Raw genomic sequence first — 25,803 nt, 5'->3', positions numbered from 1 at the left:
GTTTTTTATGGTGTGACTACACCATGTGGTTCTGGCATATCTGGCTTCAGTTACGATTTCGGTTTCAGTTCAACATTTACTTAAAATTATAGTGTTCGAGCTCCCAATCACGCAGAATTCTTTCTTTCGACCGCTTAAAACCTATAAATGAACGTAAATTCACTGTCTGTTAGTGAGTATCACGCGCTGCATATGCTCCCGAGACAAGCCCATTGTAACAACGCACAGAAACCGGCGGATAGACGCAGCAGAAGCAGCTGACTTACTCTTCATGAGGTTCCAAAAAGATAGTGCAGCAATTTTGTTTGCTTGGCGTACTGTACCGATAAAAAAGCGCACTACACTAATGTGTACTGTCTTGGGTTGTAGTACAACCGTGGTGTAATAATAACGTGAACATTTTCGTAATGGCATAATAATCCAGAATACGATCCATAAAATTTATGAAGGGACTATATTCTGCTGCGCAATGAACCGATGCGTTTTGGTGCTGTAGCTATGGCTGCATAGCAAGAAAAAGTTTTCCGGGAGTATACCGCCAAATAGACCAGTCAGCTCTCTAGTGTGATGTATAGTGGAATGATACACACTTTCGTGCGAAATATTGTAGAAGCTGGAATTTATCTGACAAACATTTTACACTAGGCTGCGGCGTACACACTGGCACACTCGTGCTGTACACTGTTGTCCCCAAGACTTACCAAAATTCCATTATATCTGAAGAACTTCACGTAAAGTTATTCGTTAAATTCAGTTCCGAACTCAAGGTTGAATCCAACCACCAAAGCGTTGCTCAATTTGCTTGGCCACGGCAAGGCACAGACGGTCATTTCCCCTCTTCGCCACGACTTGAACAGCCAGAGGCAATCCTTTTGCAGACTTCATAACAGGACACGCCGTCGCGGGCACCTGGAGGATACTAAAGAGCGCCATCATTCCGGGTGAATCATTGAAAAGTAGGTCTTGATTGTGGTAGGCGGCCGTGCTCATTGCTGCTGGCAGAATAAGAACGCCATCGTCACCCAGCGTCTTTTCTAGGCGCTGGCGCAAGGCCTCCACTGAGGCAAGGTGCGCTTCTGCTTTTTCCCTGTGCGAAAAACGGAACGCCGCTGCCGTCTTGCAGTGAACCAAATAGGCAAGCGTGTAGCGGCCTATCCCCACAAGAGTACGGAGGAAGTCAACCAACACGTTCACACCACTGAGGCCGAGGCATTCGGGAGCTTCCGCTGCGTAGACTTTGTACCATATTACCATGGCGTACTGAAGCTCTGGTACGTGCAGACGGCGTACATCCGAGCCAACTTCTTCCTTAAAGTGCCGTACTACCTATAAAAGAAACACAAAAAGGTCCATGTGTAAGGCTTTAGGAATGATTCCTATGAGCAGTTCGCTAAGATGCCGCAGAAGTTTTTTCACACTGTTTTTTATATACAGCGTAATTAACCTCAATTGCCTCCGAGCAAAAGTAGCAAAACTCTTATTGCATCCTGAGAGTAATTGGTGATCCCCATCACATCTTGTTTTAACGCTTTCACGGTATTTCATTATGGGTTGCATCATTTGTTTCAATGATATTCCTGCGACTGCGAAAGCACATATGATATAAGCAATCCACAAAGACCCGGCAAATGCACGAGGTAGAATGCTGCGGTAGTTGCTCATGTAATCATCAGTATGTATGTAATCATACTGTGCAATCATACAAGTACAATTGCCGTACTTGTATTCACATTCTGGTTCTCCATACTATTCTCATACCTTCAAAGAAATGTTTTGCTTTGTTCAGCTGATGGACAACAATCCGTGACGCAATTGCCTAACCCCAGAGTAAATGGCACTACCACTTAGCATTACATGTTGAGAGCCTGATGTTCCTACAGTGCATATCTAAAGATTTATTTTTACACCTTTGTACAACTTAAAAACGTATAACCTCATTGGAACATGTGGAATGGGCTGAACAGTGACATTGTAACGAGTACAAGGCAGCGATCACTGATCGGAACCGTTTCACGCGCTACCTCAGCTTCGTCCTCTTTGTCCTCTGTTCTTCTTTGTCCTCTTTTCAGAGAGGCATGCGGCATTACCCCCCCTCTTCGAAAGCGGTGACTCGACGCTGGGAGTGTCTTCAGATTATGCACACAGGAGAAGCAGGGAACACAAAGCTGCACACGCGCAAAAGATCACTGCCTCTCATAATACGGTTTCATCCGCACTACATGAACAGTTTCAGCACTTGAGCGCCGCCGTGTTGAAGGTCGTTGGCTCCGGGCAACAACTTCGTAAGTCACGTTACTAAGACGCCGAATGACCTCGTATGGCCCAAAGTAACGGCGAAGTAGTTTCTCGGAGAGTCCTCGACGGCGCACTGGTGTCCACACCCAAACAAGATCGCCAGGTTGGCAGTGAACGTCTCGGTGTCGGAGGTTGTACCGACTGGCATCGCGATGTTGTTGTTGTTGAATACGGCATCGTGCGAGCTGTAGAAATATGTCGACGTCTGCATAGGCGTTGGTGACATCGTCGCCATGACTTATGGGTAGCATAGCGTCCAACATTGTGGTGACGGGACGACCGTAGACTAGCTGGAATGGCGCAAGACGCGTCGTCTCCTGTTCAGCCGTATTGTATGCAAAAGTTGCATACGGAAGGACTTCATCCCACGTGCGATGCTCAACGTCGACGTACATGGAAATCATGTCTGCAAGCGTTCTATTGAGGCGTTCAGTCAGTCCGTTTGTTTGCGGATGGTAAGCAGTAGTCCTACGATGACTTGTGCGGGTAAGACTGAAGAGAGCCTGCATTAGTTCAGCCGTAAAGGCTGTACCGCGGTCAGTGATAATAACCGATGGGGCACCGTGGCGCAGTACGATGGTCTTAAGAAAAAACTGGGCTACTTCTGCAGCAGTTGCACGGGAAAGTGCCTGTGTCTCGGCGTATCGCGTTAAGTAGTCCGTCGCCACTACTATCCATCTGTGCCCTGATGCGGACGTTGGGAAAGGGCCCAGAAGATCCATGCCCACTTGCTGGAAAGGGGCTGTTGGCGGAGGTATCGGCTGAAGGAGCCCTGCAGGCTTCAGCGGAGGTGTCTTTCGCCGCTGGCAATCTCGGCATGTTCTCACGTAGTGCTGGACTGAAGGTAGCAACTTAGGCCAATAGTACTTTTGTCGAATGCGTGCTAATGTTCGCGTGACTCCTAAATGACCAGCCGAAGGCTCATCGTGGCATGCGTGCAAGATTTCTGGCCTGAGGTCGGACGGCACAACGAGAAGAAAGGTTTCCTTGTTGTGCTGAAAGTTTCTCTTATATAGGACGCGATTTCGAATGCTGTCAGAGGTTAAACCCCGTGCGAAAGCACGTGGGACAGCTACATCAAGGCCTTCGAGATGCTCAATAAGTGGGCGTAAACCGGGGTCAGCCCGTTGACGCTGCGCCATGTCGGTGGTCGTGACGACAGCAAGAAACGGGAAGTCATCGTCTTCTCGGTCGGGAGGGGCAGCATCAACTGGTGCACGAGACAAGCAATCGGCGTCGCTGTGCTTACGGCCGCTCTTGTATACAACCGTAATGTCGTATTCTTGGAGGCGGAGGCTCCACCTTGCAAGCCGTCCAGAGGGGTCTTTGAGGTTGGCTAGCCAGCATAACGAATGGTGGTCGCTCACAGCCCTAAAAGGTCGGCCGTAAATATAGGGTCGGAACTTAGTTATGGCCCAAACTACCGCGAGACATTCCTTTTCCGTGGTTGAGTAGTTCGTCTCTGCTTTTGAAAGAGAGCGACTTGCATAAGCGATAACTTTCTCAGTGCCATTTTGCCACTGAATCAGAACGGCACCGAGTCCAAAATTACTGGCATCGGTATGGATATCCGTAGCGGCGTTTTCGTCAAAATGGGCAAGTATCGGGGCGGCCTGCAGTCGCCGGCGCAACTCGTTAAAAGCATCCTCTTGATCTTCTTGGCAAACAAAAGGAACATTGTCTCGGGTAAGACGCGTAAGAGGCTCGGCAATCACTGAAAAATTCTCTACGAAACGCCTGTAATAGGCACAAAGCCCCAAAAACCTTCTAACGGCCTTTTTGTCGGTTGGGCGCGGAAAATTTTTCACAGCAGCAGTCTTATCGGGATCTGGTTTCTCGCCCTCAGAACTAATAACATGGCCAAGAAAGCGGAGCTCCTGGAATCCGAAATGGCATTTCTGTGGTTTTATCGTCAGTTGGGCTGAACGCAGTGCCTGTAGTACCATTCGCAGTCGGTCAAGGTGCTCCTCAAAACTAGCCGCGAAAATGACGACATCGTCGAGATACACTAAGCACGTTTGCCACTTCAGTCCAGAGAGAACGGTGTCCATCATTCGCTGGAAGGTTGCTGTTGCAGAACAGAGACCGAAAGGAAGCACTTTAAATTCATAAAGGCCGTCGGGGGTGACGAACGCTGTTTTCTCTCTGTCCCTTTCGTCCACTTCTATCTGCCAGTAGCCATTCTTGAGGTCAAGCGACGAGAAATATTTGGCATTGTGTAACCGGTCCAATGCGTCGTCGATACGTGGGAGTGGGTATACGTACCGTTTCGTTACCTGATTTAGCTTGCGATAATCGACGCAAAAACGCAAGGTGTTGTCTTTTTTCTTCACTAACACTACAGGCGAAGCCCAGGGGCTGGTAGACGGTTGTACCACGTCATCGGTAAGCATTTCCTGCACCTGTCTTCGAATAGCCTCTCGTTCCGTTGACGACACTCGGTATGGGTGTTGGGAAATCGGTTTGGTCTCCGCGTCAACCATAATGCGGTGTTTGGCTACTGGGATACGCCCAACTTTCGAAGACGTTGCAAAGCATCCAGCAAATTCATGAAGGAGGTCTAGGAGTCGCCGCCGCTCAACCACCGACAGATTGGCATTAATGTCCACAGTTGATAGAATGTCGGGTGCATTATATTGGGCTGGCGACGGCGGCGCCAGAGTACAGATGTTCCTTGGCTCAATAAAGTCGGCAACATACGCGATGGCCGTTCCTTTCGCAATGTGCTGAAACTCGGTCCCGAAATCCGTAATCCAGAGCTTCGCACAACCGTCCCGTAAACGAACAAGTCCTCTTGCAGCGCAGATCCCTTTCTCAAGAAGCAAACCCACGTTCGTCTCTGCCAGTACGTCTCGGTCGCATGGTGAGTCGCTTTCTACCAAGACCATAATGCTGCACCGTGGCGGGACCGTAACATCACCAGCTGTAATACGTAAAGCGGACGTTGATGAACCGTCGACGCTAGATCTCGCAATGGCTTGGCTCGGCGAAAATGTCACTCGTGATTCTTGCAAATTAATTATCGCACCACTAGCCTGTAAGAAGTCCAAGCCGAGTATGACGTCTCGCGAACAGTGGGTAAGTACAACGAAGTCGCAAACATAAACAAATCCGTCAATTGCAACTCTCGCAACGCATCTTCCAGCCGGGGTAATAAGGTGTCCCCCTGCAGTGCGGATCTGAGGCCCAGTCCACTCGGTTAAAACTTTCTTCAATTTCCTGGCTAACCCACTGCTCATAACTGAATAGTCCGCCCCCGTATCAACTAAAGCTGTAATGAGACAATCGTCGATAGAAACCGGTATGTCCGAAACTGCGCACTCAGGATCATCGTTACATGTCGACGTCTGATAGCCGTTATCTTGTACTAAGCTTGATGGAGGATGTTCAGCACTTCGCTCGTCAGCGGCCTCACCTCCGCAGGTCGCTGTTCCTAGTTTTCCCGAAGCCTCGGGGAGCGGGGGCTCGTCGAGCGGCTAGTGCGGTGTGTAGAGGGCCGTGGACTTGGAGAACGATAACGGGAAGAGGTAATGACGCGGGACCCGTATTGTGGGACGTCCGGAGGATTCGTATGCGTCGACAGGTACTCCTCGATTTCGGGTGGTCGTTCACCATTCCGAGGACATCGTGCACGCGGATGGAAGCCACGAAGTCCGGCGCGGCGGTACGGACAGAACCTTAACATGTGACCGGCCTCACCACAGTGGTAACAAAGGGGCTGATTGTCAGGGGTACGCCAGACGTCAGTCCTTCGGAATCGTGCTTCGGCTAGAAGAGGAGGATGGCGTGGGCTTGGATCAAGAGTAGGGGGCTCACTCTGGCTCTGGGAGAGCCGTACCCACTGTGGTGCTGGTTTGGATGCGGCACAGTGGGGTTCCCTCTTGGAGGATCACAGAGGTTATGCTGCTGAAGCACGGCCGCGTACGTTGGCACACTCGGTGGCAGTGGCTGCACACCAGGCACATACGGTTCCTGGACGACGGCTTGCCTCACTTCTTCGCGAACGACCTCCGCGAGTGATGGAAGCCTCGACGACGATGTTAGACCCTGTAGCTGAATATGTCTCAGCTCTTCCCTGACCACAGATCGAATCAGCTCCCTTAAGGCATCATCAGAACCGTTGATGCCGGAACCGTAGACGACCGGTGACATGGCGGACACGTTACGGTTATAGTGCTGAGCCCTGTGTCGAAGTGTTTGTTCTATAGTGGTGGCCTCCGCTAGAAACTCTGATGCCGTGCCAGGTGGATTGCGCACAAGCCCAGCAAATAGTTCTTGCTTCACCCCGCGCATTAGGTGGCGCACTTTCGTCTCCTCTGACATATTTGGATCAGAACGCCTAAAAAGGCTGATCATGCCCTCGTAGAACATTCCAATGCTCTCGTTTGGGGCTTGGATACGGGATTTCAGTGCCGACTCCGCACGCTCTCTTCGGTCGTTGGCAGTGTAGGTCGCCAACAGCTGGCGACGAAAGAGGTCCCATGTTGATAGTGTCGTTTCGTGGTTCACGAACCACGTCCGCGCTGAATCTTCAAGAGCAAAGTAGACATTATAGAGCTTCCTTTGCTCATCCCAGCCGTTGTAATTAGCGACCCGTTCGAATTGGTCCAGCCAGTCTTCAGCGTCCTCATAAAGCTCGCCATGGAAGGACGGTGGCGTTCGAGACTGGAGGACGACAAAATGGGGTGAAGACTCTCCGTTAGCAGCAATGTTCGTGTTGGATCTATGCATGTTGGCCACAGGCGTGCAGGAAAGAGGCCCGAACTCTGGCGACTGACCTCGAAGGCGGCGGCTACAACTGCGATGGACCGGTGTCAAATCCGTGGTGGCTCTCGGTTGCCCTTGAGGGGTTGCACTCAGCAAAAAGGGAAATCGTACCCGGCTGCTCCACCAGAAAATGTAACGAGTACAAGGCAGCGATCACTGATCGGAACCGTTTCACGCGCTACCTCAGCTTCGTCCTCTTTGTCCTCTGTTCTTCTTTGTCCTCTTTTCAGAGAGGCATGCGGCAATATAACCTCATGAGATGCGCGAATGGGCTGAACAGTGGTATAGCCTCATGAGATGCGCTTGCTAAGATGGCAGCACATACGCACAATCACACGTCACTTTTAAACGGTATAATTGAGGTCAGAAGGCGCTAGAACGCATTTATCTCTATGTGCGGTAGCCTTGGTGGAGCACGATAGTGCTACTTGCCTTCAGGACAGCCTGACGAGCCTCAGCGGTGACGCGGCTGAAATAAAGGCTTCCTTCAGTGTCCGAGAAGAAAACCTTGAGCTGTTTCATATCCACCTGCAAAAATGTATCTATCATTAGCAGGGCCGCAATAGCTTTCACGGTTCAACTGAGAGCTGTTTAACGGTGCCGCTTCCTGCTTTCTCACAACACACAAAATGGGCTATACGAGTTCATTTTTTTTTTTTTTGACACAAAGTTTCATCCGCGCGGTCTCTTCAGGGGCATTGTACAACAATTCGGGAATTATGTACGCGATGCAACTGAATATATAGACCAATAATAACAAAGTTAAACGACCGCTTTTTTATTGTTTTGATTTTAAGGTGAATTTATACTGCGAAATTCGAATTCATCGACATCGGTGGTGAACCCGTTTTTTAAGTATTCATAATGTTGTTCAACACATCTAACGTCAAATGTACGCATTTTGAAGCTAGTTTAGCATGCGTCTTCGCTATGTGCATTTTAAAATTAAGATGCGGTTTGTACCTCGTCAGAGTAATGTTGATTGCTTCTACGTAATAAAGTTGTACATTAGAACCAAACCGACATCAAACTAAAGGAAAGCGAACTCAACAAGCTTTCAAATGAGTTTAATGTAAATTTTCAAAAGCATATATTAAGCTAACTTTATTCACAAAGCAAGTTTAAACGAGTTGAATCCTGAGGGAGCTTTCAATGAAATTTCGATTTTTGGGACGTTAATATTGTAAAAGGCTCCTATTTCGAAACCACATTGCCCATTAAGAACGTTCTAAAACTCGGGCCACCTTCAAGGGCCTACTATTTCACAATTGTGTTTTGCACCTTAAGAAATAAAACCTGATATATTAATTCATTACATAATTGGCAATTAATCAGCTTCAGCATGTACATAACGGAAGTTGTGCTGTAAATTAACCAACCGGCCATGACTCCACCTAAGCATATGTCCCAATTTTTTAAAACTAAACATGCTTAAACGTTAGAGGCATCACCTCATGTAAATAGCTGTTTGCGACCTGAGGAAAAATAGACTTCCCTGTGCTTATCTTTGCTAGAATATATTCTTCCTTCCAGTGTGCCGGCTGCAACTTGCATTCAGGAACAAACCGGATTCGAGTAATTTCGTCGCCTCGTTCGTCACTCGTGCACACAGGATAAAATAGTGGTCATTATTAAGCATGTTTTACAGTATCGTAAGATAATAATTTATATCGGTACACGGAGTCATATTTCACGCTAAAATTAAGCCTCAAGAACAGCCTGAATGTAGCCAACACTCATTCTTACTGCGCTTAATTGGTAGTGATTTATAGTTAAGATAAATGGAAGCTTCTTTGCACCTCCGGACTGTATCATTAGAGAGATTGAAATAAGCGCAATCTACGAGCCGTTACCGTGATCTGCCACTGCACGTTCCATTGCTCATGCTCAGATGGAAATCTACACACAGACCTGCCGCTTCACAATAAAGCAGCATGTATAGCACTGATGGCGCGCGGTTGCAGGTGACGGTGACGGATTGCGGATAACGCTACTTTAAATCTCTATTGTATGAGAAACGATCGAAAAAACCATATTCGCTAGGTATGACAGGAAGTATTCAGTCTGGATACAAACCTCATCGTCTAGCCTAAGCTGATCGGCTGAATCTCCTGCCAGAACCTTCATGAGCAGAGGCAAATCCTCTGAAAATCTGGTCATAGGGCCGACGCAGTTGTACTTCGCCATGTTTGCTCCAACGTCCGGGAGGAGGCCGGTATTCGGCACCACTCCTGCATGCAAGAACATGGGCATGACGTGCAATCGTTGTTCGTGAAAGCATTTTCAGCTCTGGTTCGGTTTGTCAGCTACAATTATAATAAAAACATAGAACATTTGTGCACAAACTTCCATGTTGCTGCAGAGAAATCAGCTACAGCCGTCACCTAGGACTTTCTCTGGGTGTTCATAGAACGAAATGCTGTGCGCGGGAGTTGTGCGCCAGATGTGCGTGGGATCTGTACGTTGGATCTGTGCGCTGATGTGTCACTTGACAATTCGCTGTCAATCATCCTGATGACGTCATCAGAAAATACATCCTGTCTCCACCGGGAGTCGAACCTCCATCCTTCTGATTTCCAGCCGTACGCTTTAATCAACTGCGTCACGCCAGGGATTTTTTCCTTTATTGCATGAAAGTACTTCAAGCCCGATTTAACCGGGTCGCATTCCGCAACCGTCACGCCCGGGATCGTGAAACGCACGTCATATTTCTCCTTATCTATCGTGAGGATAATAGTAGCGATGACAATGACGCTGCAATTAGTGATAATGAAATTGATGACAGTACCAATGATAATGACGGTGCATTTAGTTGATAATGATAATGAGAGCAAACGTTATGCACCATGTGTAGCCGCAATGCTCCGGCTTTCGCATTTCTGCAGCGTGGATTCCACAGAGTGCTCTCGAAATTTTTTTTTTTATTATTTTTTTGCGTTGATACGTTTTGGCGGATTATTTCTGTTTTACACTAGCAACGCGCCCCAGAAATCACAACGACTAAACTTTGGCCACACGGCTATATTCATAAAAGTGAATTTCACAAAACTGTAGATGAATGCATCACTGTGTCGCGTCCTTTTCATGTTTGGCAAAATCATTGGGGAGCAACTGAGGCACAAAATGATTTCGGGACAACGGAGAAAAGTGTAGGAAGTGCATAGTTGGAATACGGCAAAGAACTCACCAGCTGTTGGCTTGTGGCCGAAAATGCCGCAATACGCTGCCGGTGTTCGCACGCTTCCACCTATGTCTGTGCCGACTCCTATCAAGGAGCCAGCGGACGCCAGAAGACTGCCTTCGCCACCTGCGTCAACAACAAATATGGCGCTGAAGTTGCCGAGAAAAAGTGGTTATCTAATAGAACACCGGCGCGAATTTCAGGAGGGATTCTTCTTTGACACTGTACTGACAAATTCGCGGAGCAAATATGGTCAAAAAAGAAATGGGTAACTATTAGAGACACCGCCGCAGATTTCGTGGTTGAATTGCTGTGTCTTAAGAACCCAAAAATTTATGTTTCGTACTTAGGACTTTCGCATATGAGAAGTGATACTGTAAAGACTGCGTTCCCACTATTTCTCCAGTCCTCTAAGGCATACGGAGAAATATGGGAAATAAAGCTTGTATATGCTTACAAAGTAAGTCGCGCTTAAAATTTATTTACAAAGAGCATCTATAGTTATTAAATATTAAATCCCACCAAATATTTCTCAAACAATATTCAGATATATTACTGCGATGTGTTTTTGTCGTTCCTGCTACTTCTGATACGTTCTTCGCAGGCAATCTCTCAGCCGTTCTTTCGGGAATGCATGATTATCGGATCTTTCCATTAAAGTCCGCTTATAAGTGAGTGGACGTATGCTCTTGCTGAAAATCTTGGAGCCTAGGTGGCTTGGATCAAAGCTGCGTAGTGAATCTCCACTGGTGAACAGGCTATCACAAAAATCAAAGTGTGCTGCTTGATTATTGTAAGGAATAAAAGCAAGGCGGTTTGTAATCTAAATACGCTCTGAAACTTAAACGTTCTGGAGGAAGCATAAGGGATTGTGTTGGAATACAAGCCAGCTGGCGCACCGCTACTTCCTCCTGGACCACGGCGAGTGTCGTGCGGATTTCTGGTTGTGCCGTACAAGAGGTTGTGAGCGTCGTCCCACGCGCACAGTTCGGGCACATTGGTCAGGGCGAGCGGAATGGCTCCTGCAGCTCGCATCCTGGCCACGGCGGGGGCGTCCTCCACCGCACGGCGTCCGCGGTGCAACAAGGAGCCGGCGTCTTGCCGCATGCCTGAAAGCAGAGGTCATAAAGTTATTCTCCCTATGCCTACCAAGTCTGCTCGTATTCAAGACATTTCTCTATGGTTCAACGAAGGTTTCTCATTTTTTTACGCGAAGCGTATTGGGATTGATGTGACGAATAGTCGCTGCCGTACTCAGGTTTGAAAAAAAAACATTTGAGTGGTGCTTACTCCTTCATTCAGTGGCCACCGGAACTGACATGGTACGTATTTGCCAAGATAGCTGGAGCCAGCGTCAACTGTGCGTCTACTTCAACGGCACCCTACTTAGGGACGAGTCGAAAAACGTGCCTCAAAACGATGGACGCGGTGCATATCATATATCTAGTGTTAATTCACTGATTGGATGGCGGTTGATAAAGTGATTAGTTTACTGATTGATTACTGAGTAATGACTGGTGAATATAAAAGATATAACAAATATATCCACCATATGCAACTCTCACCAGCCAAGGGTGTAAACCATGGTGTGGCGAGACCCGTCGTCTCTCCACGAGATACAACACGAGTACGCATTACAAAATTTGTTTTCCTTATTTTACCTATGCCTACCTTAAGGTCTATTCGCACTTGCGACTCGCGAAGGACCAGAGAGAAACCGATGTTCACACTTGAGAATTCGACTTGCGGGTTGGTTTCCCCATCGTGGCTACCTTGACTGTACACCACATAGAGTAAAGCTAATTTACGTTCCCGTCAGCTGAGCCGCTGATTGGTTTAACGGTTTGCGACCAGCAGTCGCGCGACTGGAAATCGAGCAGTGCCCGAACGACCCGCGGCAGTCGCTTTTCAACCGATGCTACCATTTGCGACTGTCGCTTTTCGATCAAAACGGTCGCGCGACCGCTGCGAGTCGCAAGTGTGAGCGGGCCTTTATTGTTTGGCGCTAGCACAACCATATGAGGTGATAACTCCAGGCAATCATTGCTGCCGCATGACTGCTATGTACGCACAGTAAATAAGGTCGGTAAAACATCAGTTGTTTAGCGGGGCGATATTATCTGCAAGGCATGGAATACTTAAGTGTTCTGCTTTTATTGTCGTTCCCAGGCTTCCTAGTGTCTTGAAATATATATCGAGAATACGGAGTGCGCTGACTTTGTCCTCTTTGCTGATAGACATTTCGAGCGGTGTCCCTGAACTCTGCCTATAGGAGGAGCATATCACCTCTAGTCCCCGGAAATATGTTATTCCATACTGCCACAAATTACTGTGAAGTTTTCCTTTTCCTCAAATTATCCTCAAAAGAGGCGACCCGCTGCTTTACCACTTTGCTCCTAATGGCAGATTTTAGGTATAAATTTATCTGAAAAATTGTTAGCCACGCTCACTTTGCGCTATGTTCTTCGAGATTGCCGTGGATGATTACTGAGCCAAATCGTAATAATTCTGCGTGAACTTTGAAACGAATGCGGGCAAGAGCGCGCAGGCCTTCTGTAGTTCGATGGTGACCTAACACGTTTCCTGTTCTTACTACCACCGAGTTGAACGTTTAGTTTTTGGCTGCAAGTCAGAGTAATCAGCTACACACTTCTAAAACGCATTTAACTATCTTCCTGCCCCTAACCTGCCGTAAGCACAGTAGGTACAAATATTACTGAGTACTCTATTCACCCATGCAGTGCATGCAGCCTGATCTTGTTATCAGCCTGAAACGTCATCATATTTCTCTTGAACGAATCAGAGCCCGAAAAAGACGGGCTATAGTATTTATGGTTGTCAACGCCCTATGCATCTTATCTTCAAAATTCGCCACTACCTCTTAAATCAGCACAGACGACAGCGATGGACATTTTGATTTCAAGTAAAGCTCAGTGCATTTGATACTGCTGTCGCCAACCATTTAGTCTAGTCTCTCCGGGCAAAAGTTCGTCCAACAATAGGCTTGTCTCGGTGTGAATACAACCTTCTATTCTGTTGCCTATGACATCGTCCGGTGATGTACAATGCATTTCCACGAATAGCCTTCTGTTTTCGTTGCTAGTAGCCTAGCACTGCTGCTGTCTTCTTTGCAGTCAAATTGAAAAATGTGTTCGGCAAAACGGAAAGGTTAACAATAGGCTTATAATTTCCAAGCATTGGTACCGATTGATTTTCTTCTCAACTAGATTTATGACATCCGTCTTAAGCGTATACTCCAGCCCTGCTCCAGGAGACCTGCAAGACCTTGAGCACATGCCTGTTGTACGTCCCGCTTTCCATTTGTGGTTTAATTTTATTTTATTCACGCACAAAATACAGTAATAGTAATGCCGTCAATTTCACCAGATAGGATGCGGAATAAGTATAGCAAGAAACAAGTTTCGAACAATGGTTGTTGTGAAGATTTAGGTGATTGAATTCCCGCACCTTTAATGGCGATGCTGTTTTTGGCAGTGAATGGCACGCCCAGGAGCGGTTTCTCCTGGCTGAGTTGCCGCATGCTCATTGTGGCAGAGGCTACTAGTTGGTCTGCCGCTTCGGCCTCCCGAAGTGCCTCCTCGAAACGTTCTTCGACGACCGCATTGATGATGGGCTGCACCTCCTGGATACGCTTGATGTACGCCGAAACGAGATCGACGCTTTTCACCTGCAGTCAAAACGTGAAATAAAGTCACGGGGAGCAGCCTTGCACTAGCCTAGCCGACTAGCGTGCACTCTTGGAGACCAGCTTATTATGAATCGGGGAACATTCGAAATTTTTGAATAGACAAATAAATATTATCTTCCGCTACGCGCTGACTGAATTGAAATGTTTTATAATTTATTCAAAAGTAACATTATGTCTAAAAAAACTATGAATATTTGACATGAGGTTAGAATAAGTCTCGTCGCAATTTTTATCGACGACAGCTTCAAAAAGAGGACGCCCCACAGCATAATGCTGAGATCGGCCCTCCTCGAATGCATTCGGATCAAGGTTAATTCAGCACCACGATGATCTTCATTCGTGAGGCAGCATTGATAAGCTGGAATATGGTCTTCAAGACGAGGAGATGATGCTTAGTTAAGGCAGATTTATCAAACACTCTCTTGATTCTGGATCTCGAAGTCCATGGCTCTGAGCTTTCCCCTTTTCCATGTACCACGATTTGGCGCCAGTGTATACACTGACGTCATAGCAGGAAGAGGTAAATTGGCCATTCGTATACCATTGGTATCATAGAGTAAATACCGACTTTATGTACCCTATCCTCTCGTGGAGACTAGTACTGTGTCTCTGAAGAGCTTTTGCTCTATCTCCGTGATATCGCCCGCAGAACCGCTGTTTTTGCTCCGCTGTCTGGCATGAATGTTTGTTATGCACAAAAGATCAAACATATAAAGAATTTAGGTTAGAGTATTCATCTCGGTTCTATTATTTTCAGATTCGCATTTGATTTGGCGCCTGTAATTGTGTAATTGGTCTGGTACCTAGATACATTGTTCTGATCCGATTTGGCTTAGAAAAAAAGTAATATTCCCACCACCCCGGAATCTACAGACAATGTTTCACGGAAATGCAACATGTATTCCATTTCTGTCTTCCTATGCAAATAGCCAGCAACGTATGGAGCAAAGATGGTCGCAAGCACTTTCAGATTTTCTTGCAGCGCGTTCGTTTCATAAAGAAAAGCAGTGCATATTTTCGCTTCGCGTTCACCTAAATGTTTGTTCAGCTGCAGCTGTAAATGGCAATAAGCGCTATCTTTTGCGGTGAGAAGAATCTGAAAATGGCAATCGCACGTTGGATGCTGACCAAATTATAAGCATCTAGCAAAACAAAATATAATAATGAAGTTATATGACCGCAAAAGAAGTTTTTATCTTTTAAAAGTTTTTTACACGATATCAACGTAAGTGGCCTTTACTATTTCATGTGATCGCATAAGCTTCTACTAGCGCCGGGAACCAAATTATTCGAACGCGCAATAATTCGGCTTCGGCCTCTATTAAAAATACAAAGATGATTCTTCGTCCGACGTCATTATAAATAAACCTATTGTCATAACACTTTATTATAATAAGTGTTACTCACCGTTTTGGCTTAGAACAAAGCTTAAATACTGATAAAAGCGCACCAAATTCTTTTTTAACCTTTTTGTTTTAAATTAACAGGGTCGATACTTTTGTCATGCATGTACAACCAGCCAGCTCTTTTGTACCACTTGCAGCTGGTAACACGATAAAATTAGGAACTGCTAGAGCCAGGAACGCGGTGACACAACGACGTCTTTGCAATTTAGTGTTGGGGCCTTCGCTTTGAAACCATTTATCTGAGAACTCAGACATGCTATTTTCTAAAGGGAGACCCCCGTCTTCTAGCCAAGCGTTGCCAGCTTGAGTAGCTTTTCCAATTCTCTCACTGATATGACCACTCTTCGAGCTTTAACGGGCCACAGTCAACCAAAAACCAGGAATAAAATGCACCAACGTTCACGAAAGTTCCATCAGCATGAACGTCTTATCATAGCCTTCAGCAAGCAGACCTAATAATGCGACGTACATTACTCAGACGTAGAATGTCACCAAATTGTAGTAAAGCAGTCCTGGGAACTAAACTACCATTCATGTAGTAAAGTGGTAAAACAACAGCAGGCGGGGGACTCTTGACTGTAGGTCAAAACCATTATACAACTGTTTACAAGGCGTATTTACAACTTCGAAAAGATGTGAAAAACCGTGGACGGCCAAGCCGACTGCCTCAATCTCAAAATACGGATTCCGCATTTCGAAATAATTGCTTAGAGCTCCTTAGGCTAGTTAGACTCAAGGCTAGCCGTTTTATAACCGCCTTGGTCTAGTCAGGCCCTTCTCAAGGTTGTCTGTAGCCACGCGTACAAAATAAAGAAAGTTGTTTTACGTTTTCTGGAAGCCCTCATTTTGGCATCCCGACTGCGATAATTGGTTCCTTGCTACTAGTTTCTTATTCGGTATCAAAGGGGTCCCGAAGGATTGATTACCCTCTCACCATCCGATTTCAAAGGAGCTACCCGAGTAAGCGGCACCTGCCAACTCTACCATGTAATGCCAATACTTGACGTCACACAACCCTCCCAACAATCAGAGACCATCCATGATACCTGCCAACTACATGCTGTGACAGGCATGTCCCCGATTTGTCTCTCACAATGCCTACGCCGACAACGCCAATGACAGATTTTCTCTAGAACGAGGCCTGTAACCTTGTCGCGTTTAAAAATAACTGAATCTTCCAATCGCTATTCATTGCGCACTATAGTTACTCATTTGTTTTAAATTCGATGGCATACATGTGCCTAGCACTCCCGTTCTCATTAGAGGAATTATCTCGTAAAACTTTAAACGGCCATGCTTTGTGATGTTTATATTATTCTGGGTTTAAGGCTACAGCAGTGCTGGTGAATTCGTTTGTTTGTTTGTTTTTGTTTTTTTTTTTACTCTCGAAATAAAATAGGTTATTGGACGATGCATTATTTCATGAATTTTTTCAGATATTTACCGACATAGGATGCAGAACGCCTACGTTGAGCAAGCTGAAGCCGTTTGTCTTTGGAAACAATGAATTTTGCTTTTAGAAATACTATTTTTGAAGCTCATGGTGTGTTAAATGACTATTATCGTTGATGGGAAAGAACATGCTAACGCAAAACGGGACATTTATTTCCGATCAAGCTAACCTAATTCATGACAACTTTTGTATCAGCTTTTAAAAACCTGCTTGGCCTGAGCACTAACAGCTTTGAAGGAGCTTTTAGGCACTGATGAAGATAAGTCCACTTCTAGAAACGTTGGCTCGGCTTGGGAACTGAGGCTTCCCCTCTACCTTGGTTCATTTCTCTTTCCTACTGCGTAGCCATCGTCTTTCTCTCTTTCTACCCTGGATTAACAGCTTCCAAATCTTTCATTTTGGCCCGCTATAGCACTGCCAAGTAAGAAATTGTTGGAATGTGGATTCTTAACGGAAAACAATTTTTTTTTTGTTTTCCAACAATGGAAAACAGAAATTAACTTTTCAGGTGCCATCCCTAATCAACAACATACCAAATGTGAAATTTTCATTGGCACCTAGGGTATTTAAAAAGAACGCAAAACAATATTTAAATGAATCTCCCCTATAATTTCAATGGTGGTAGTAACTGTATTTTTCTCATATGCAATCTTTTTTGTGCAAATATTTTTTGCTATGAAATTTGTGTTATTGACAGCGTGGTCTGTTGATTTGTATATCCAATGAATACTGCATGTACTGATATCTTTTACATATCGTATGTAAGTGTTGCATACTGTTTTTTTTTATATTTTATATACACTAGAGGTGTGTGCTGTTGTCTGTTGTTATCTGTTTTGGGAACCAAGGCCCAGTCAGGCTTGTCGCCTTTTGCCTTGGCTTCCCCTTTCTTGTAAAAGAAAGGAATAAACTTTAACTCCAAACTAATTGCCCCCATAGCCCGCAGAAATTGCGCACTGCTCAGCTATTTATCGCGCAGGTGATTGCTTCGTTCACACCACGGTCCATATACTATAGCACCGGCCGTGTTGTGAACGAGCGCACACTATATTATGACCTAGATCTTACTTTTTTCGGCGTCTGTACCAACGTGCACGTGATGCTCCACGTTATGCCCACATGCCCATACGCATATAATGTGGCGGCCGTGGTGGGAAGCAAAAGGTGAAGGTTTTCGTTGTATACATTTTCTTCTCCGAGATAGCTGTATACTGATCATGGCCGATATGCGGACGCCCGAGGTCTCTCTCATGGCAAAGAAAAAAGAAGAAATTTACTTATTTCATACGTGTAGTCTCCTATACAGTATCGATGTTAGAGCTAATGGCATAAATTTACTTCTAGCAAAGATCTGGTACGCTTCTGCGGCGGCATGTCTTGTCCTCTATGGGAAGTTCGCGTTTAATGGGAGGAGCCGGTGACTACAACGCTCCATCATCGCCTTCTGCGGCCGTCGATGGGACAGGCAAGGCCATAGCTTCCTCCCGCTGCTGCTTCCGCGTTCACGAGCACATGCGGCTTTCATCTGCCAGTTATGCGCACTTCGCTCCGAGCGACGAGCAGCTGCGGGCTTCGCGCATGGCATTGTCTTGTCTTATCCTACGCAGGTCATGCCTAAAATCAAAATCCACGAACGCCATCAGCACGGCGTACTGTGTCCATATCTGAGCTACTGCTCATTACGCTTCATCTTACTTGCACTCCTCCTCCGGCCTCCTCCACAATTCTAGTGATTGTTGTTGCTGCTCAAGGAAGACGGGAAAGAAAATGTCCAACCCGTGCCAAATGGCTCGAGCTCGGCTACCACCACCGCCTTGCGCGCACAGAGGAGAAAAGAAGGAGATGAGAGAAGAAAGATAAAAAGTTAGAGTGCACATAAGACCACTTACGTGCTGTGAATACACAGCGGATGTGGTTCTACCGGAGCCAGTTGGCAGGCGTCTGTATTTCTGTTTTCTTTCAGTCGCAACAGAAACAAACATCAACGTTTCGTCGTGCGTTGCTTGTGAACTGTCTGTGTTTCTGCTCTTGTGGCTTATTTATTAGTTTTTTCGCTATCACTATCACATGTATTGACGGCATCGGCCGGTTATTACTTGCGCATTTATTCAGCGACGACCAGCGAGCCTTTGTGACCATGGTGCAATAAATAAAAAGCCTTCGTGGTAGGTGTGTAGCCTGTCCGTCTCTTAATCTGAAGGCCTTGGCGCAATTCCCGATCTATCCAAATTTACTCAATAATATTTTCACATTAATTACTTTCTTTCGGTCACAAGAAGCTTTCTGATAAATCTGCCGTTAATTCAAATATTTTCACCTGTTCTTCCTCTGACATCTTGTTCCCCTACGGCCCGTTGGAATTTATCGCCGGCTGCGGATTGGGCTTAGGTGGGACGATGTCACTATCGTTGGTGAGTAACCTGAGGTTTCGGGACCAGATTTTCTGAGAGAACAGCTGGTTTTCTTTCTTTGCGCCTTATAAGGCATTTCCCGTTAAGAGAGGAGACGCGCGTCGCAAGAGTAGGCTGCCACCACAGCGGCGAGTATACGCTGAGTGCATGAACAGATACCCCTGTGGCAAGGAGTCTGTCACCCCTTTCGAAGTCTCCTAGGCTCCCAGTTTTGAGGGCCAGGATGAACCACCAACCCATGATCCCGTCCTCTGAAGATCTGCGCCGAGGATTCAACGCTGCTAATGCACCCGTTAAATAAAGCTGCAGTCAGGTTTTTTTTTTTTATTTGACATGGTCGTGCACCCTCCCTAATTTCAGGTGGATTGTACTGTTTCAATGTTGGCCACTTGCTTTAGGCACTGCTCGTTTTATAGCTCCAAAGACATTCATTCTATGAATAAAGCATAACACAGTGCACGAAGGTAGACAACCGGTGTCAGTCTTCATGCTTCTTTTCATAGGCGCCGTCACGAGGTAGGTGGCTTTAAAAGAAGTTAGCACGTTTGTCATCCGCTTCTTCGGTGTGCCAAACAACTTAAGTCTTTTAGGGCACTTCGCCCCAGCTGGCCATTGACGCGGCCTACATATCTTTAACAATGCCTTTAATGTGCTAAAAAGTATCACGAAACTGGTAAGCAAAGTGAATCACTCAGGGTCAACGGTAACGTTATACCAACGGTGGAAACCATTAGAGTTCTGGGATTACGAATTCAGGCCAACGGCAGGAACTCGGAAACGATACAGAGGCTAGACGCTAGCACGAGTCAAACCTGTAGACTCCTGAAGCGGATCGCAAACAAACATGCGGGAATGAAAGAATTTAACCTCCTTAGGCTAGTCCAGTCTTTTATAATCAGTAGGATAGTCTACGTGGCGCCGTATTTACGGCTTCACAAGGCAGAAAAGGAGAAACTTGACGTTCTCATTCGTAAAGGGATAAAAACGGCACTAGGTTTACCACCCAATACATCGACAAACAAGGTTATGAGACTAGGGGTCTCCAATACCCTCGAAGAGCTCATTGAAGCTGCAAGGACTTCACAATACCAGAGACTGTTGCGCAGTCGTACTGGTCGGAGCATTTTGGAAAAACTGGGGTATGAGCCGCAAGCATGCTCCAGACGTACAGAAAAAGTACCTAGACAGGTTAGAGACAAATTAAAAATACCTCCACTCCCCAAAAACATGCACCCCGTTTACCATGAGAGCCGGAGGAGTGATAGAGCAACAGCGCTGCAAGCCCGTTTTGAGGGAAGACAGGACGTCTTATATACAGATGCCGCACAATGCGCGAACGGTAGGGGACGTGTTTCAGTAGCAACTAGAGAAGACGGGGGCTCGGTAGTATGCTGCAGCACCAGAAATTCGACCACAACGGAGGCGGAAGAGGTGGCCATCGCGCTAGCTCTAACACAACAACAGGTCAAAATTATAGTTACAAACTCGAAGTCAGCGATTAGAAACTTTGACGCGGGCCGCATTTCTGCCATAGCAGCAAGAGTGTTGGCCAGTGGTTCACCACCGGCAGAGCAGGTCGCGCTCATTTGGACACCGGCGCACCAGGGGTTGAGGGGGAACGAGAAAGCGCACGTACTGGCCCGAGGATTAGCTACATTCCGGGATCCCAGTGACGACTTATGCGCAACCCCGTACCCCTTGCGCAATGAGGAGCCCCTGCAGTTCGACGACGACCTTAACACCTACCAAGATATCCTAAATCAATACAAATTAGGCAGATCAGTACTACCAAAAGCGTGTAAGCAACTCAACAAAAGCGAGGAGGTTATGTGGCGTAAGCTACAGAGTGGAGTATTCCCGAACCCCCAGCTTTACAGCAAGTGGCACCCGGAAATTTTTAGCCCCAGGTGCAAACGTTGCGATGGCATAGCGGACATGATCCATATGATATGGACGTGTCCTAGATTTAGAGAACCTGACCGAACAGGTGAGTCCTGGGAGGCACTACTTCTCAAGCAGGACGAAAAAGGGCAACGAGAAGTCATCCGTCTTGCCCTGGCCGCTGCTAAGATCCAAGGGATCCAGGTCGACGGCTGAGGGGGAGGACATGGTTTGGACAGAGCTTCGCCTCGGATCCTCACCAACCTTTTGACGGGTGCAATAAATGTTATTTCTCTCTCTCTCTCTCTCCCTTCCTGTAAAACCTAAACAATAGCAACAATACCGCTCTAAAAAACGCACACTTTTCCCACTCATGGAATATCACGAAAATCTATTCCAGCTAAGGGTAGGTGTTTTGCTGTCTTAGCATCATGTGTGTTTGCTTAGGATTTCGCATGGTCTTCCAGATACAAACTTTCTACATAGCCCGCCTTCAACCGTCCTCAAGCGCAGTATGTCACAGACAAGAATGCTGGCCCAAGTGGGCTTGCAATTAGTATATTATTATGAGAACATTATGAAAGTCGGAATAAAGTTATATGTTATATCAAAAAGGTTAGCTTAACGTTCGATTTAATTACTAGTCTAGTGCTCTCTTTCAAATATGGTTATAATGTTACAAATGAGCAAATAATGTTATGTTGTAACTAAACCAGTATATTTTACTCCAATGAGCATTGTTTTGTAGCCTTCTGGACTTATTATAATGGTTGGATTTTAACTCTAAAATATATTAATATTACATTTTAGGCACTGGGTCTCTGAACGCTTCCCACTGTCCTACAAAATGGATGTTTCTCGACAAGCAGTATTTCGCGAAATGAATATCTTGGATTGTGCCTACCATAGGTTACTTGCACAGCGCCACTATAAATTCGCAGACATGTTTTTATTATGGCCCATCGTCGATCATAGTCCACTGCTAGGAAAAGTTCACGACTTCTTGGTAGGAGTGCATTGTGGCATGTTGCGCTGCGTGTATCGTGGAGCACAAGCGTCGCACTTTAGTTTGTCTCCAGAAAGTTAAAAATTTTGTACCTTCATAACTGACGAGTCTGCATGCCCGTGTAGGGCTATTTTTTATATTTTAGAAAGCATTGTATTTTTGTCCCATCTGCGTTTCATTCATATTATTCAAATTCTCGGGGTAGCTGTGAAAAGTTTGATTGAAGTTATTTGACAGTACAAAAACGCTAGAACAAATAGCACTAAGAACACTCAAATAACATTTGACTAGAACAGAAATTGAACATTATTGCAATTGTTTACCGCTACCTGGGCCCCGTTCAGGCGCTGATCACAAAAACTACTATAATCAGTAGCGGAGGTATGCACACTGAAGATTTCTGCGCTCACTTGGGCGTGGCTCAGAGGATACTGTCAGAAGTATGTACGGGGAGGAGGAGGGGGGGGGGGGGGGGAAGAGGGAGGCCTTTGCCGCTTGTTTCATGCTATCCAAAGCCCAATTTCCACAGCGCCTTGTGTCATCGGTAAAATCATAAGCAAATATAAAAAACTGTAAGCGCACGGATTGCCGTTTCGCGAGTTGGTTTCAAAACATTCCGTGTAGCTCGATACATTTCCGCATGCGGCATGCAAGGACATGTAAAATTAGACATGTACGTATAATGCGGTCCGGATCTATTTTCTTTCAATACATCAAACAGTGGATTCGGTTTCAATAAACAATATGTGGAAATTACATCAACTTGGAATCACTGTTTTAGTTTTCACACGGGCTACAAGCGCATCCATGCTCACAAAAATAACGCTTTTATCAGCAACAAACAGAAAAATGCATCGGTCACATATTTTCAGCGGTGGCGCCCACGATGCTTGATTAAGGGAAACTTCTTCCGACAAAACTCGTTCCAAGACTACGCACAAGAAACTGAAACGAGGCAACGTCTTACCTCGCCGTTTCTGATTGCAGCAGCGAGCGATGTCGCCGACCGCAGCAGAATGTCGTCTTTTGCTGGCGGAACTGGTCGCGGCTTTTGCCAGAAAAACCAGAGGTGGAACAGCAGCCTAGTAGCGTTGCACCATAGGTACACGACGATTTCCAAAAGCACAGCCTTGCAGCTTTGCAGGAGAGAAGGCATCGTCGAAAGCGCAGCTTTCGCTCTGCTTCTATACTGTCACAGAAGCCTAGAGCGTGGCGCAATGAAGCTGCCACGGCAGCGTACTGCTACACTTCACGAGATTTTTTCTAGACACTATCGCCTTATCCGGATGTGGCAGGGAGATTAAGCATCCCACTCTCTTTCCCTGTGGCGATAACACGAAGACACCCTGCTAAAGCACATCCCCTAAGTCTACCGAAGCGTTCATCCCACAGAATCAGAGCCTCCTACGTTATCCACACCCGGTCATCGACGCCGAGATGTAACGATGCGAGCGTCTCGCTCTAGGCAGTCCAAGAGGGTGGGTGAAAGCTTCATCCTAAATTTAGGTCTTCCGGGATTGGAGCACCCCGTTGCGGCGAGCACCTGAACTAGACATCGCTGCGATGATGCGCTCGCCAAAACGAGGCGCTGGTATCAACGCTACCAAGCGGATACGTTCTGGCCTGGCATACCCTTCATCTATATTTAAGAGCAGTTTTGTCTTTATCGACACTGACTTTTTTAAAGCGGCATGGGGTTGTAAGCGTTTTCCCTAACATCGCCATGTTTGTTGGTTTCGAATCTCATCGCGCCACATTGTTCACATATAGTTTCTGAAATCGCTGAAATGTGGAATGCAGTTACGAAGGGAGTGTATCTTAAGTAAGGGGGAGGGGGGGGGGGGGTCGAAGAGTTATTCCGTTTTGGGCTTTTTAATGTGTATGCAATGGAGGAGTTCTTATGGTATTACAAATTTAGTCCCTGTCAAAAGGGAACACTGCTATTTTTTTTTCTTTGTGGTTTGGAGCGATTTATAGTACTATTAAATATTTATTGAGGAATCTGGTTTACGTTTTAGGGGCGAGATTGTTCTGGTCCTCAGTACGGGACTCCGTTGGCTGAATGTATTAAAAAAAGTATTGTTAAAAGCTCGTGTTCAGCCTGGCGCATTAGTGTGACTTGTCTTCAGCCAACTTTCTCGCCACTCAAACATCTGAAAAACTCTGATTAGCAGGCGATGACATATGCGCTCAACTGCTAAGCCGAGGTGACCTAGATTTGATCTCGACTGCGGCGGGTATACGCTTCAATGGAGGTGACACGCAGGGCGCCCGTCTGCTGTCAGATATAAATGTAGGTTGAAGAATCCTTTGTATTCGAAATTATAGGAGCCGTCTTCTACGACGTCTCCCATAGCTTATGTTACTTTTTGACATTTAGCCACACAAGAGCCGGAAAGAAGGCGATTAAAATTGCTCTCTAATCATTCGTCGAGGCATTCTGTAGTAACTTGGAAAGCTAGAAACAGGCCTGAACGGAAAGGAAACAGTCATAAGGTCTTGAAACCGCATTATTTTAGTTATTTCCGATTTTTTCTTGCTGAAAAACCTGGTTTCTCCAAAATTTGTGTTTCTTTTTCGGCCTTCGCATCTGAAACTAAACCAGCCACGTTGCGTTGTCTTTAAGGAGTATGAAATAGTAAGTCCATGCCGTTAACTACGTAAACTTGTTTAGTACGAAATCATTCATACGCTCACCTCTACCAGATACTTGTCCGACTATTTCCGTTTGTTTTCAGCGTGATTTTCAGAATGAAAAGTCATCAGAGCAGATTCGAACTGGTCTAGCTCCCAACCGGATAATCGGGTTTAGAAGCTGAGCGGCTTATTCTAAATTATTTTTTTTTATTGCCTGCAAATCTACAACTTTACACTGGTGCTTTCACTCGGTATAACCATGTTTAAGTAGAGTTAAACATACACCATTTCAGTCGGTGGCTTCCAGATGGCGCCACATGTGCAGCTCAAACTGCAGCTTTCCATGCTTTCGCACTATAATGCGTTTAACTACTTTTAAATGTTACAGGGTGTATATTGCGTAATCATTACTAGGGAAAAAAATGAATTTTCAGTGATCACGCATGTATGGACACAGTTTATGTAACATAGTATTTGTCCTGTTTATATATCTGCAACTTCGGCAACAAGTACATACATGTCTGGGAACACTGCACAACAAAATATGGACGTACGATACAGGTTCGCGGTGGCAATTTCACTTAGCGCTGGGCTTCGATTTCTAAGCTGTGATGTAGTATTATCGCTAATTTCTAAAGGACGAGCGGACGTCTGTGGCCAAGCAAGGCTGCCTGTTTAGACTGGATAACAGCAACTGCTAAAACTTAATCGTATACAGCTGTCTGCATATAGACGTCCGGATCGCAGCCTGGGCCGCACTAGATTGTTCTCAATATAAAATGTCCCTTCGGATAGACTAACGTGTGGGGACTCGGGAGCCAGTGCATGTCCATTACCGGCTTTTCTGAAAGGTGCGAAACTTTGTCTGCTGCATTTATTCACTCCTACAGGTAAGTCGCTTTCAAGTTTGTACCGGAATGTCTCAGCGCATTTATATTCGTCCTTCATTTTCGCAGCATATCCCTACAGCCAGCTGTTTTGGCTCATTTCAGCATCATGAAATGATGGCGTCGGAAGCGACGAACTGACTGAGCTTAATATGAGCACTTATATTCAT

General features: G+C 46.0%; 1 protein-coding gene across 1 annotated transcript; it reads right to left on the bottom strand.

The window, feature by feature from the left end:
* Nucleotides 1–578: 578 nt before the first annotated feature.
* Nucleotides 579–23,579, bottom strand: LOC146196438 (fatty-acid amide hydrolase 2-A-like). The gene is made up of 7 exons (XM_084598195.1): nt 23,077–23,579; nt 13,712–13,931; nt 11,143–11,352; nt 10,250–10,369; nt 9,139–9,293; nt 7,491–7,590; nt 579–1,322 (listed from the first exon to the last, which is right to left on the bottom strand). The coding sequence occupies exons 1-7, from the start codon at nt 23,263–23,265 to the stop codon at nt 763–765; spliced, it is 1,554 nt and encodes a 517-aa protein (XP_084454321.1). The 5' UTR covers nt 23,266–23,579; the 3' UTR covers nt 579–762.
* Nucleotides 23,580–25,803: the final 2,224 nt, after the last annotated feature.

Source organism: Amblyomma maculatum, chromosome 3 (genome assembly GCF_055883805.1).
Source record: "Amblyomma maculatum isolate TAMU_Amacu chromosome 3, ASM5588380v1, whole genome shotgun sequence".
Classification (NCBI taxonomy): domain Eukaryota; kingdom Metazoa; phylum Arthropoda; class Arachnida; order Ixodida; family Ixodidae; genus Amblyomma; species Amblyomma maculatum.
Note: the sequence above shows the minus strand (reverse complement) of the source record. Positions and strands in the feature narration are given on the sequence as shown.